At 40.7% G+C, this 14,041-nt stretch overlaps 1 protein-coding gene across 1 annotated transcript in view; it reads left to right on the forward strand.

Annotated features, from left to right (window-relative positions):
- The window catches only part of APOO (apolipoprotein O), a 55,471-nt gene that overhangs the window by 14,649 nt on the left and 26,781 nt on the right, over positions 1–14,041 (forward strand). Inside the window, exons 2-3 of the mRNA XM_043896146.1 lie at positions 10,718–10,825; positions 12,011–12,130. Coding sequence (XP_043752081.1) covers positions 10,718–10,825; positions 12,011–12,130 — 228 coding nt within the window. The remainder of the gene's footprint in view (positions 1–10,717; positions 10,826–12,010; positions 12,131–14,041) is intronic.

Genomic DNA, 14,041 nt, shown 5'->3' on the forward strand with positions numbered 1-14,041 from the left:
GATCACAAGAAATTTTTGCGAACAAACTGTACTGGTATATCTTGTACTCGAGAAACCTTCAGGGCCCTTCTAAGTTACTCCCCAGCTCACTAAGGATATCCACTGTTCTGTCTTCTAACCAGTGGACAGTAGTTAGAGGACTAGGGGTAGAGGGTATTGTGTTGTGTTTAAGATGGGAAAGATTTTCTTGAATGTAAATAAATCCCATAACTTCTCTAGTGGTTGGCCAGTCACTGTTTCTTTTTATGTTTGGGACAATTTTCATTTCATCCTTTCAAGTGTTTTTGAAAGTAAGTACGATTCAGTGTTTTTACAAACTTAAGTTGAATAATTGTTCCTCAAACATCTACTTTTGGAATAGTGGTTTTCTAAACTTGACTGACCGTGGGAATAGATTCTTGGGACTCTCTTAGGTTTACTGAGTCAGACACTCTGGGGGAAGGCATTGGAATCTGTGAGTCTAAAAAAAATTCCCAGGTGATTCTGAAACCTTTTATGTTACACAGTCCTGGTACACAGCACATTTTATTGAAAAGGAAACTGGTGTGTGTATGTATACATACAGAAATACACACTCATATATGTGTATATATATTTTAAATTTATATATATGTATAGATATTTAAATTTATTTTATTGACCTATAGTTGATTTACAGTGTTGTGTTAGGAAATTGGCATATATTTTTAGTGGAAATTCTAGTAAAATAATAGATCTGTAATTGTGGGAGAATAAAAGTATTACTCTTCTTAATAATGAGAGAGACTATATGCTATGTTTTCCATAAAATTGATAAAGCAAATTGTCAGGGTTTTGAGCCCCACTGTTCCTGAGCATCCTTGAATAATTCTGAGGATGACTGATTCAGCTTGAGATTTTTATGTGTCCCTAAAGCAGTCTGTTTAGTCAAAGCTATGGTTTTTCCAATAGTCATGTACAGATGTGAGAGTTGGATCATAAAGAAGGCTGAGTGCCAAAGAATTGATGCTTTCGAACTGTGGTACGGGAGAAGACTCTTGAGAATCCCTTGTACTGCGAGGAGATGAAACCAGTCAGTATTAAAGAAAATCCACCCTGAATATTCATTGGAAGGACTGTTGCTGAACCTGAAGCTCCAATACTTTGGCCACCTGGTGCGAAGAGCCGACTCGTTAGAAAAGACCCCGATGCTGGGAAAGATTGATGGCAAAAGGAGAAGGGAGCAGCAGAGGATGAGATGGTTAGATAACATCACCCACTCAGTGGACATGAATCTGAACAAATTCTGGGAGATAGTGAAGGACAGGGAAGCCTGGGGTGCTGCAGTCCATGGGGTCACAAGGAGCCGGATACAACTTAGTGACTGAACAGCAACAACATAGCAGTTTTCATGGGACACAATCAGAAAGTTGTCCTGGAGCTAGAGTTCTGGACAGTACACTTTTATTTGCAAAACAAGGACAGTTTAGCCTCTGGGTATCCACTGTGATCTGAGTGTGAACTCACCTGATTAATATCTTAGTTAACTGTGTACAGCAATCTGCCCTTGCTGCTAGTGCTGAAGGCTAAACTCAGTCTTATGCCTGAGTCTTAAAAAAATTTTTTTTTTTAAGTTGTAACTTGCGTTTCTTTGAGTTAACTCATAAGCTTCCTCTAAACTCTCAGGGACCATGTTTGCTTAAGTGTCGTATCATGGTGTGCATGCGTGTGTTTGCTTCAGTTGTCTGACTCTTTGCGACTCTATGGACCATAGCCTGCCAGGCTCTTCTGTCCATGCGATTCTACAGGCAAGAATACTGGAGTAGGTTGCTGTGCCCTCCCCCAGGAGATCTTCTTGACCCAGGGATACAACCTGTGTCTCTTATGTCTCCTGCACTAGCAGGTGGTTTCCTTACCACTAGTGCTACCTGGGAAACCCATGGTAACTGATGTGGAATAGATAGGTAAAAAATATTTATTTTAAAATGAAATTCTAATTGACCTCTTCCAATTGTTACATCTTATATAACACGACTTCCCTAGCCTGATTTGTTTTTGTTCTTGTCAGTCCTTGATGAGCTCCAGTGGAGAGAGGAAGAAGTGGAAGCCTTTTAAACAGTGGTGGCCTGCTCTTTTACAATATTTCCTGTTAGGGCCCCATCCAACCAACTGCCAATCCTGGTGCTCAATTTGCATTGACAATCAAGTGCTCTGTGGACTATGTAAAACAAAAGTTGAGAGACAAAGAGAGTCCACATGTCTAAGATGGAGAATATACCTTGATAAGCACAGCATATAAGATGTATTCTTAGGGAATATAGTCAGACAGAAAGAAAGAGGGTTTAACCACATGAGCCAGAGAACTCCATGACACTCCCTCTGAAATTTGCAAACTCAGGGTCACCAGCTGACCTGTTTCCCCTATGACTATGGGTCTCTTACAGCTACCTTTAAAATCTCAAGGAAGCCAATACATTGGTTTCCTTAATTTGAGACCTTCAACTAGCTGAGTTCCAGGAGGAGTGTCTAGTGACTGAAGGGCACAATACAGAGGATAGGCTGGACCTAAAGCAGTGCAGCCTTTGGATCTAGTTAGTCCTGTGGCTGTAGCTTAGCACTCATTGAAGATACAGAGTGGACTTGACTTTGAACTATCAAACCAGACTCTTCTATTTCAAGGTAGAGAATGTTTAATCGGCTCTTCAGTTCAGTGCAGTCACTCAGTCGTGTCTGACTCTTTGCGACCCCATGAACCGCAGCATGCCAGGCCTCCCTATCCATCACCAGCTCCCGGAGTCCACCCAAACTCATGTCCATCGAGTCGGTGATGCCATCCAACCATCTCATCCTCTGTCGTCCCCTTCTCCTCCTGCCCTCAATCTTTCCCAGCATCAGGGTCTTCTCTAATGAGTCAGCTCTTCGCATCAGGTGGCCAAAGTATTGGAGTTTCAGCTTCAACATCAGTCCTTCCAATGAACACCCAGGACTGATTTCCTTTAGGATGGACTGGTTGGATTTCCTTGCAGTCCAAAGGACTCTCAAGAGTCTTCTCCAACACCACAGTTCAAAAGCATCAATTCTTCGGCACTCAGCTTTCTTTATAGTCCATCTCTCACATCCATACATGACCACTGGAAAAACCATAGCCTTGACTGGACGGACGTTTGTTGGCAAAGTAATGTCTCTGCTTTTTAATATGCTCTCTAGGTTGGTCATAACTTTCCTTCCAAGGAGTAAGCGTCTTTTAATTTCATGGCTGCAGTCACCATCTGCAGTGATTTTGGAGCCCAAGAAAATAAAATCAGCCACTGTTTCCACTGTTTCCCCATCGATTTGCCATGAAGTGATGGGAGCAGATGCCATGATCTTAGTTTTCTGAATGTTGAGTTTTAAGCCAACTTTTTCACTCTCCTCTTTCACTTTCATCAAGAGGCTCTTTAGTTCTTCACTTTCTGCCATAAGCATGGTGTCATCTGCATATCTGCGGTTACTGATATCTCTCCCAGCAATCTTGATTCCAGCTTGTGCTTCCTCCAGCCCAGCATTTCTCATGATGTACTCTGCATAGAAGTTAAATAAGCAGGGTGACAATATACAGCCTTGACGTACTCCTTTCCTGATTTGGAACCCATCTGTTGTTCCATGTCCAGTTCTCGCTGTTGCTTCCTGACCTGCATACAGGTTTCTCAAGAGACAGGTCAGGTGGTCTGGTATTCCCATCTCTTTCAGAATTTTCCACAGTTTGTTGTGATCCACACAGTCAAAGGCTTTGGCATAGTCAATAAAGCAGAAATAAATGTTTTTCTGGAACTCTCTTGCTTTTTCGATGATCCAGCGGATGTTGGCAATTTGATCTATGGTTCCTCTGCCTTTTCTAAAACCAGCTTGAACATCTGGAAGTTCATGGTTCACGTATTGCTGAAGCCTGGCTTCGAGAATTTTGAGCGTTGCTTTGCTAGCATGTGAGATGAGTGCAATTGTGCGGTAGTTTGAGCATTCTTTGGGATTGCCTTTCTTTGGGATTGGAATGAAAACTGACCTTTTCCAGTCCTGTGGCCACTGCTGAGTTTTCCGGTCTTGTTTTTGCTGACTGTAATCAGCTCTTAGAAGGTGCATATGTACCCATTTTCTGAGCCAAGCCATCTACCCTGGGCGGAGAGTGAGCCTGGCAAACAAGGAAAGATTCTCAAAGACTGTCACTTGGGACAGTGAGTGCTCAGGCCATGGGTACACATAGTCTAGAGATCCTAGCCCCTCACCAGAAGAGGTCCACCAGTGATCTCACTTCCCAGGAGGTATTTTTAGTCTGGTTGTACCATGATGGGTCAGGATCCCTCATGGAGAGAGAACACCTTTGTGTTCATGTCTCACAGGGCAGCATAACAGGAGTGCCCATGAAGAAAAGGTCACAAAGCCAGCACTTTAGTGATTATGACCCAGTTGGTTAAATCTTTCTTGAGGACATCAGACTTCCAGATTCGTATTCTTTTTCTTCATTGGGGAGATAAAAGATTAAAGAAGATTCTTCTTTGCTCCTTTTATTGCCCTCACACTTTTCCTGGGGTGATTTCTGCCCATTTTAACAGACTTTCCTTTGTAAATCCTGATATTGAGTGGCTTAACCCAAGCAGTTAATATGAGCTCTGACAAATTGTGATAGTCCACCATTGAGAATCTCCATTTTGATAACATCCGGTCAAGCCGGATAGAGTAGTCTCTCACCAAGAGGAGCCCTCTTTGATACCAGAAAAGAAAATAAACCACCCAAGATGCTGGGTAGTGAATCAGCATCAGACTTCTCTGCCTGTGGATTCTTTACCCAGGCTCTTCCTGTGAGTTTCCACTGCACAGGTCAATACCACCAGGTGTGTGGCTGACTCATTGCTGAGAATGACCCTTGACCTGCAGTCTCCACCCATATTTTGGCATAAACCTGACATGATTTAGGTGTGTATGAATTTTTTTTTACATACAATTTATACACATTGAGATGCACAGATTGTAAGATATACGGATTGTAATGTGAGCTTTGACAAATGTATACACCTTCTGTAACTCTCACCCAGTCAAGATATTGATCATTTCTGTCACTGCAGGAAGTCCCGTTGTGCCCCTTCTCCACAAGTCTACCCCACACACACTTCACCTCCCAAGCATTGTTGTTGTTGTTCAGTTCCTAAGTCGTGTCTGACTCTTTGTGACTCCATGGACTGTGGGATGCCAAGCTCCTCTGTCCTCCACTATCTCCCGGAGTTTGCTCAAACTCATTCCATTGAATTGATGATGCCATCCAACCATCTCATCCACTGTCTCCTCCTCCTCCTGCCCTCAATCTTCCCCAGCATCAGGGTGTTTTCCAAAGAGTCAGCTCTTCACATCACGTGGCCAAAGTATTGGAACTTCAGCTTCAACATCAGTCCTTCCAGTGAATATTCAGGGTTGATTTTCTTTAGGATTGAGTGGTTTCATTTCCTTGCAGTCCAAGGGACTCTCAAGAGTCTTCTCCAGAACCACAGTTCAAAAGCATCAATTTTTTGGCGCTCAGCCTTCTCTGTGGTCCAACTCTCACATATGTACATGACAACTGGAAAAACCATAGCTTTGACTATAGGGACCTTTGTCGGCAAAGTGATGTCTCTATATTTTAATATGCTGTCTAGGTTTGTCACAGCTTTTCTTCCAAGGAGCAAGTGTCTTTTAATTTTATGGCTGCTGTCACCGTCCACAGTGATTTTGGAGCCCAGGAAAATAAAATCTGTCAATGTCTCTACTTTTTCCCTTCTATTTGCCATGAAGTGATGGGACTGGATGCCATGATCTTAGTTTTTTGGATGTTGGGTTTTAAGCCAGCTCTTTCACTCTTCTCTTTTACCCTCATCAAGAGGCTCTTTAGTTCCTCTTCACTTTCTGCCATTAGAGTGTTATCATCTACATATCTGAGGTTGTTGATATTTCTTCCAGCAATCTTGATTCTAGCCTGGGATTCATCTAGCCTGGAATTTCACATGATATACTCTGCATAGAAGTTAAGTAAACAGGGTGACAGTGTAAAGCCTTGTCATACTCCTTTCTCAAATTTGAGTCAGTCTGTTGTTCCATGTCTAGTTCTAACTGTTGCTTCTTGACCTGCACACAGGTTTCTCAGGTGACAGTTATTGACTCTGCTAATTTCTATCACTGCATATTAGGACTAAGGCCACAGATTTTAAAGCATAAAGATTTCCTTAAAATCTAAATGGTGAGAAATATCAGGAAATAATATTTAATCAAGTAAATTGGCACTTCTCAAGGCAGGAGGAGGCCTCCGAGGAGACTTTTGTGAGCGTCTGGACACATTTTTGACTTATGGCTGGGAGGGGTTGCACTGGTATCTAGTGAGTACAGGCCAGGATGCCGCTGTGCCCCCTACAGTGCACAGGACAGCCTCCCAACAGAGAATGATCCAACTCAAAATGTCAACATTGCTGAGACTGAGCAACCCCGAAGTAAACCTCTGCAGAGAGAATTGTGGCCCTGGGGAGTGTTAATTTCTGGATGGCCCAGGTCTCTGGGGATGAGGTTTTTTGTTGTTGTAATTTGTTGAGAGCCTGCAGTAAACTGAAAGGGCAACTGCAGGAGAGAGCTTTCTTAAGTGCTACCACCCTTGGGGCCACAGTTCCTGCTGTGGAATGGGAGGGAAGGTAGGCTTAGGTCAGGAGAGGCTGACAGGAGAAGAGGGAGATAAAGAAAACAACTTGGGCAATAAAAGGGTAGGCTTAGCATAATATTAAAACTAGAAAAATGGGCAGGAGTGGGGAAAAGTAGAGATTAATGACTCCTAGGCACAGCAGATAAGAATCTGCCTGCCAATGCAGGAGACTCGGGTTCAATTCCTCGTCTGGGAGAATCCCACATACTGCAGAGCAGCTAAGCCTGTGTGCCACAACTCCTGAGCCTGTGCCCTAGAGCCCTGGAACTGCAACTTCCGAGCCTGTGTGCTTTAGTGCTTGTGCTCCACGACAAGAGAAGCCACTGCAATGAGAAGCTCCTGCTTCGCTGCAGCTAGAGAAACCCCACACAAAGCAATGAAGACCCAGCACAGCCAAAATAAATTAGTAAATTTAAAAAAAGTTAATGACACCTAAAGTACAAGCAGCAGAATAAAAAATAAACAAGTGAGACTACATCAAACTGAAAAACCTCTGCGCAGCAAAAAAAACCATCAACAAAGTGAAGAGACAACCTATGGAATGGAAAAAAATGTTTGCATACCATGCATCTGATAAAGGGTTGATACCTAATATATAGAAAGAACACATACAACTCAGTAGCAAGAAACCAAATAACCAAGTTAAAAAATGGGCAAAGGACCTGAAGAGACATTTCTCCAAATATGATATGCAAAAGGCCAGAAGATACTTAAAAGGATGTTCGGCATCACAAGTCATTAGGAAAATGCAAATTAAAACCACAGTGAGATATCACCTCACTTCTATTAAAATGGCCGTCATGAAAAAGACAAGAGATGAATACTGGCATAGATGTGGAAAAAAGGGAACCCTTGTGCACTGTTGGTGGGGCTGTAAATTGATACGGCTACTATGGAAAACAGTGTAGAGATTCTTCAAAAAGGACTAGCAACAGAACTATCATGTGCTCCAGCAATTCCACTTCTAGGACTATATCCAAGGGACACAAAAACACAAACTCAAAAAGGTATCTGCACCCCCATGTTCATAGCGTTATTTATAATAGCCAAGACAAGGAAACAATCTAAGTGTCTATTGATAGATGAGTAAATAAAGGAATGTACGTATATTGTGCACACACACACATACATATATATAAAATGGAATTTTGTTCAGCCATAAAAATGAAATCCTACCATTTGTGACAACACGGATGGACCTTAAAGGCATTATCCTAAGTGAAATAAGACGGAGAGACAAATATTATGTGATCTCACTTATAAATGGAATCTAAAAACAAATAAAAAACCCTAGCTCATAGAAGAGATCAGAATTCTGGTTATGATAGGTGGAGGATGGGAGGAGGGGGAATCGAAGGAAGGTGGTCAAAAGGTACAAACCTTTGGCTATAAGATAAATAAGTACTAGGCATGTAAGGTACAACATAGTGACTATAGATTACAGTGATGTACAATATAGAGAGTTGTTAAGAGTCTTAATCCTAAGAGTTCTCATCAAAAGGAGAAAATTTTTTTCTTTTTCTTTTTGTCATTTATGAGAAGATGGACATTAGCTGAACTTGTAATTGTTTCACAATATATGCAAATTAACCATGCGGTACACAAACTTAGGCAGCAATGTGTGCCAGTTACTTCTCAGTAGAACTGGAAAAATGCATATAAATTCCAGCAAAATGTTAAATTTAAAAAGTAAATGAGTTGAGATTGAAAATAAAAGATGAAAGTGAGTGAGATTAATCATTAAGAACATAAAAGTAGAAATCTGAATGAAAAAACAGTAGAAAGCCTTCTACTGAAATTTGAGATGAAATATGTGAAAAGTAGGGAGGATTAATGATTGAAAGCAGGAGTCAAGAATTTAAAAGGTCAACACAAGGCATTGTATCAAATGAGGAGGAAATAGGGGTCAGCATGAACCCAGAATGCTTGGATGGGGAAGTGGGAAAGGGATGAGGCACCAACTGTTGCTGGTAAGAAGGGGAATTGAACAAAGTTGGGGTGGGGCCAGTCAGCTGGCTCAGTGGAAAGTCCCCAGTATCAGCAGTGTTGTCAGTAGTCTGAACAGACCCAGAGGGCAGAGAGCGCTGAGTTGGCACCTCCAGATACCAACAGCCTGATAGGCCATCTCCTGGGGAGTGGGGAGGGGCATACTGTCAGAGTGGCTCACTAACCTTTATCCTGAAAGCAAAAGAAATTAGTGGCAGTATTGCCTGGAAATTAATACCTTTCAAGTATTCTACTTAATGCTTTGGGGTATAGTCATTATTTTTAAACCAGTTTAAGTAATAACCATTTCTTTTTTAAAAAATAGCTTCCAGCTCTTTGTTTGCTTCTGAGATATGGGAATTTCCTTTTGTGTGTGTGTGTGTGACTCCAGGCATAAATTTCAACAGACCTTTGAGGTTTTAACTAGCACTATATGCTTTGTGAGTATTTCTGAGTAGCCTAGTCTTTCACATTACAGGCATTGCAAATCTCAGGAATAGGATTTCCATGATGCTAAATCACGCCTGAGTAGTTAGAACAGGTCAACCACTCATTTACTTTTTGCCTGTCTTCTGTCCCTTCATGCAGGCAGAAACTATTCTTGAGCATTTTCTATGTGTTAAGCACTGTTGTAGGCATGAGGAATACAGGGTGAGAGACAGCCCCATCCTGAAAGGGCTTCTAGTTTGGGAGGGAGAACTTCATAGTCATAAATAAATGGATAAATAAGACAAGAAAAGCAATCAACTTCCATGCTCTTGGGCAATTGTACAGAAAGCAAAGCAAGTGTAGAACATTCTAGGCGGAGGAACCAGCATGAATGAACCCATAAAGCTGGAAAACAGCATGGGAAGAATGCAAGAGTCCAAGTTTTATGGGGAAAGGCAGAGTGACTGATGAAGAAGGTGGTTGGGGTCAGATCGTAAATGGGCCTCTTAGACTCACATAAAAGTCCTAGGTAATAAATACCAAAGGATCTCAAATACGGGTAGTACTCAGGTTTGCAGTTTAGAAAGATCATTCTTTTGCAGTGCGGTGGTTTGAGTCATCAGAGGGCCAGGTGAACAGTTAGAATTAAGCTGTTGAAACAATCCAGGAAAGAAACAAGGGCCCAAGGGGAGAAGAAAAGAGGAGAGAGTAAATTAAGTTCTTTTAACAGGCAGAATTAACAGGACTTAATAACCAATAGGATGGGGGGTGGTGGAGATGACCTTAGAACTTCTGATTGGGTTGTCTAGTTGGAGGGTGGCACCATTCCTGAGAGAAAAAGTAGCTGAAGAGGGGGCATTTCTGGTGGAAAGATTCAAGATGGTCAAGTGCTGTGTATTAATTTTTTAAATGTATTATTTTTTAAAACTTTTCTTGATTCTACAGCACACATTCACCTATCAGGCCTCATAGAGACTTGGAGGCACAATCAAGATCCTGATGAGCTGGTTTTGGGTGTGTTTGGTGGTGGGAGCTTGTGTCCCATCCAGGTGGAAATGTCCAGAAGTAATAGGATAAGTGAGTTGGGAGCTCAGAAGAAAACTCTGGCCTAGAATTGCATGTCTGGGAGTCACTGGCTTTGTGTTGAAGCCGTGGGCATGAGTGACCCGGTCAGGGAGAGCAGGACACAGAAAGAGTATGAGTTTGGGAACAGAGATTGGGGGAGAGCAGCTCTGGGTAGGAATAGAAAGCGAGAGCTGCTGAACATTTCATTCTTAGAATTAAAGAAAGAATCTTCACTCTGTTCAATGAATCAATTGGTAAGATCATTAAAAACTCCTTCCCCTGTTAGTGGTGTGTGCGCGCGTGTGTGTGTGTGTGTGTGGTGTGTCATTTATTTTACTTAAAAGGCTAAGTAGAAAACTCAGGAACTACTACTGTCTTTTGGAAATGAAGATAAAGATGACTTGGAATTTTGAGTGCATGAGAACATGTTTTTTAGGTTCTGACTTCCATAAAACTTCAAGAATGCATTTATTTCCCATAATGCACAATAAGCCTTTTGGAGCAGAAGTGGCTGAGGTTGCAAGTGTGCCCAAGTTACACACCTTCAGTTTGGAGAATTGGGAGAAGGCTTAAATTGCTTCTGTGTTTCAGGTAATTCAGAGGTTCGTGGGGCCGGCCAGCCTGAGCCTGCTCACCTTCAAGGTCTATGCATCATCAAAAAAGGACTCACCTCACAAAGATACTGTGAAGGTTAATGAGGTAATATGCTGTGATATATTTTGAATATCTGATAGAGTTACTATGGGGAGGATACAAATTGACTATCAGGAAGCTATAACAATTTGGAAGATGTTTAAAAGGAGGAAATATATTTCCTTATAGTTTGTTTTTATATGTGGAATGCTGCTCACTATGGCTTTTTCAACTTTAATTAATGGTACTTAGCTAAGGGCATAATTAAGGACTATTTCTTACATTTTTATTGGGGAAACTGCTCTATCCCAGTAGATTGTAAGCACAAGTCACTTCTAAGTGATCTTCCTGCTTCTAGACTGCTTATTAAGCCAAGAAAACATTCACATTTTTCCTTCGCCTAAGCAATTAAAGACCAGGGCTCATCCTGCTTCTTGGCTGGATTAGAGGCTTGTAAGTAGATGCTTAATAAATACTGAATATATAAAATGAGAAATCATCTCTCCATTGTTTACATTCCTTTTTGTCTCTGCTTCCCACTGATTATTTTGGCTATTTCGTTTCTTTTGAAACTAAAATACTCTGTGTAAAGTATCATAAATATCTACCTTCAGTCATGATCAGGGTTACTTGAATGGTGTTTACATAAAGCTGAATAACTTATTTTTTTTGCCCTTTACTCTCTTCTTCTCAGGCCTTGGGACAATGGCATCTTTGAGGGTGAAGAAGGCAGCCCATGGTGGCTCTGAAACATTTCTTCTCTGCCTGGGGGACAAACCTGCTCTCCTGCTTTCGTTAGCATTAGACTGATCATTAGAAGATGACTAGGCTAGGTTAGACTAGAACTAAGTCTAGACTGACTCTTCAGTTACTCTCAGGCTTTTTTTTCCTATCCCACCTCCCACCCACCCTTTAGAGTAATAGAATCCTTTTTTTCAAACTAAATCTAAGGTGAAATAACAAATACCAGTATATAAAATGGGTGAAGAGGGCTGCTTTGTCTGCTATGAGTAGGGTCGGAGGAGGCTATGACACCTCATAAGAGCCCTGCTGTCTTGGCCTAGGCCTTATTAAGAAAGTAAGTATGGTAGAAAGATGGTCTAAAGCAAGGTTCAGGGTGCACATAATCCTTAGTCACTGTAGTTCATGAATTACTAGAAATATGATGCTTATAAATTTGACAGTTGATTGTTATTTCATTGCTGTATATGCTTCTTCATTTTTTTCTGTTTTGTTTTTCAATTTTTGCAGCTTTCACTCTACTCCGTTCCTGAGGATCAGTCTAAATATGTGGAAGAACCAAGGACCCAACTTGAAGAAAGCATCTCTCATCTCCGACATTATTGCGAACCATATACAAGTTGGTGTCAGGTACAGCTGTTCTGAAAATAGAATGAATGCATTTCTGTTTAGAGTCAGTAGTGAAAAGTCTATATTGGCTCTAAGTTTTCAGAAAAAGGCACAAAAAAGGGCCCCAAGTTAAAGAGTGCCCAACTTAAAAATGTTCATTATTGCCATCTCTGGAAGAGAGCAGAGAGCCCTGACTTCCTGGTGGCAGCTGTTGCCATAGCTGCAGAGAGAATTTCCTTCCCACTGGGCAGAGAGTGTCACATTGCCTAGAGAGCAGAGGCCCATGGTACTTATCTTTTTTTTTGGCCAGGCCTGCTTGGCTTGCAGGATCTTAGTTCCCCAACCAGAGCTTAAACCCCAGCCACAGCCGTGAAAGCTCTGAGTCCTAACCACTGGACCACCAGGGAATTCCCCCATGGTACCTATCTTGTTGGTTGTGGCTATGAAACCATTATTGTCCACCAGGGAGGATACTGGGACTGGAACTTTAGTAGGAGGAAAAGGGTACAATGCAAACATTTATATATATTAAAGTTAGGAAGTTTCTCTCCTCACAGAGATTCTACAAGTCAGTACCACTTTAAGCAGGATGGGTACAGAGCATTTCAAATGCAATATTAAGAGAGTAGATAACTAGAGGGTGGAATTACATGTTTGAGTACTGAAGTGTTTCCTCTAGTGATCAAAGATCTGCATCTACAGATTGACTTGTACTGCTCAGGTTTTAGATCAGACATATGTCATTATGTTCATGAAAGCACATCTGCAGCTTTTAACATTGGAAACTGAAGTGTACAGTCTACAGAATGTTTTTGTTGACTTTGATCTATATATTTGCCAAACTTGATTTTGAAAATTCATGACAAAGTAACAGAATGTAGATGTGTGTGCTGTGGTCTAGATTTACTTTGCTTGAGATTTTTAAACTCAATTTTCATCCAAATCTTTTAAAATTTTAAATTTCCACTGTCTGTGCCAGTGCTGAACTTTTGTTCACCAATTTAGAAAAAAAATGGTAAACATAGACCCTGTCAACAACATAAATTAGGCCATTATACTAGAGTATCATAACCATATTATAGAGTTATGAAATACCTAAAGACTTTACATATAATGTGCTGTAACACATTTAGACTTTATTCTCTTGTTCTAGAAGATTTTTAAACCATCTGCTGGTAGTTAAGATAAGGTCAGCACATTTGCAAATATTTTTGTACCATGTAGGCATGACTGCATGACTACTATTATTTCTCTCTTGCTCTTTTTTTTTGTGGTTAAAAGTACTTTATCTCTTTACCTTTCAATCTAAGGTTGCTTTTTGTTTTTTACTTTCTTGTCTGTGCTTGATGCTTAGTGCAGCAAAATGCCTCTGAAGCTGACAGCATAGTAATCAACATGTTTATTTGTACTGCTTATAAGTAAAAAAGCTTTTTTGTGATTATACTAGTTTTATTTTCCTGTAGATTGAACTCTTCATGAATGAAAATACTTTTCATTCCTGACTTCATTTTCAGACCTACAAGTTCTAGTCCCTTTCTTTAAGAACTAATTTAATTTTCTTAAATTAGAACTGATTCTAATTCTTAAGAACTGATTTAGTTTTTCTTCATAGTTAACAGATTATGCTAGCAGAAGTGGGCAGTCATTGGTCTGTAGCTTTTCTTTTTTTAAAATAAACAAATCAAAAAAAAAAAAATAAACAAATCATTTTCCAAGTGGCAGCTGGTTCCGATATCTTCTAATATCCACATATCTCTTTTTCCATTTTTTACTGTAGATTTCTTGAAGGTGGATACCTTCTAGCCTAGTTCCTTCTTTTCTTTAGGATCATCTGATGTTCATGTAAAAAGTCTTTTTATTGTTATTAAGAGAATGTTAATGCTTCATTTGCTCAGGATTGGGGTACATGTCTCCAAATCTGGTATAGACTCC

This window comes from Cervus elaphus, chromosome X, assembly GCF_910594005.1.
Source record: "Cervus elaphus chromosome X, mCerEla1.1, whole genome shotgun sequence".
NCBI lineage: Eukaryota > Metazoa > Chordata > Mammalia > Artiodactyla > Cervidae > Cervus > Cervus elaphus.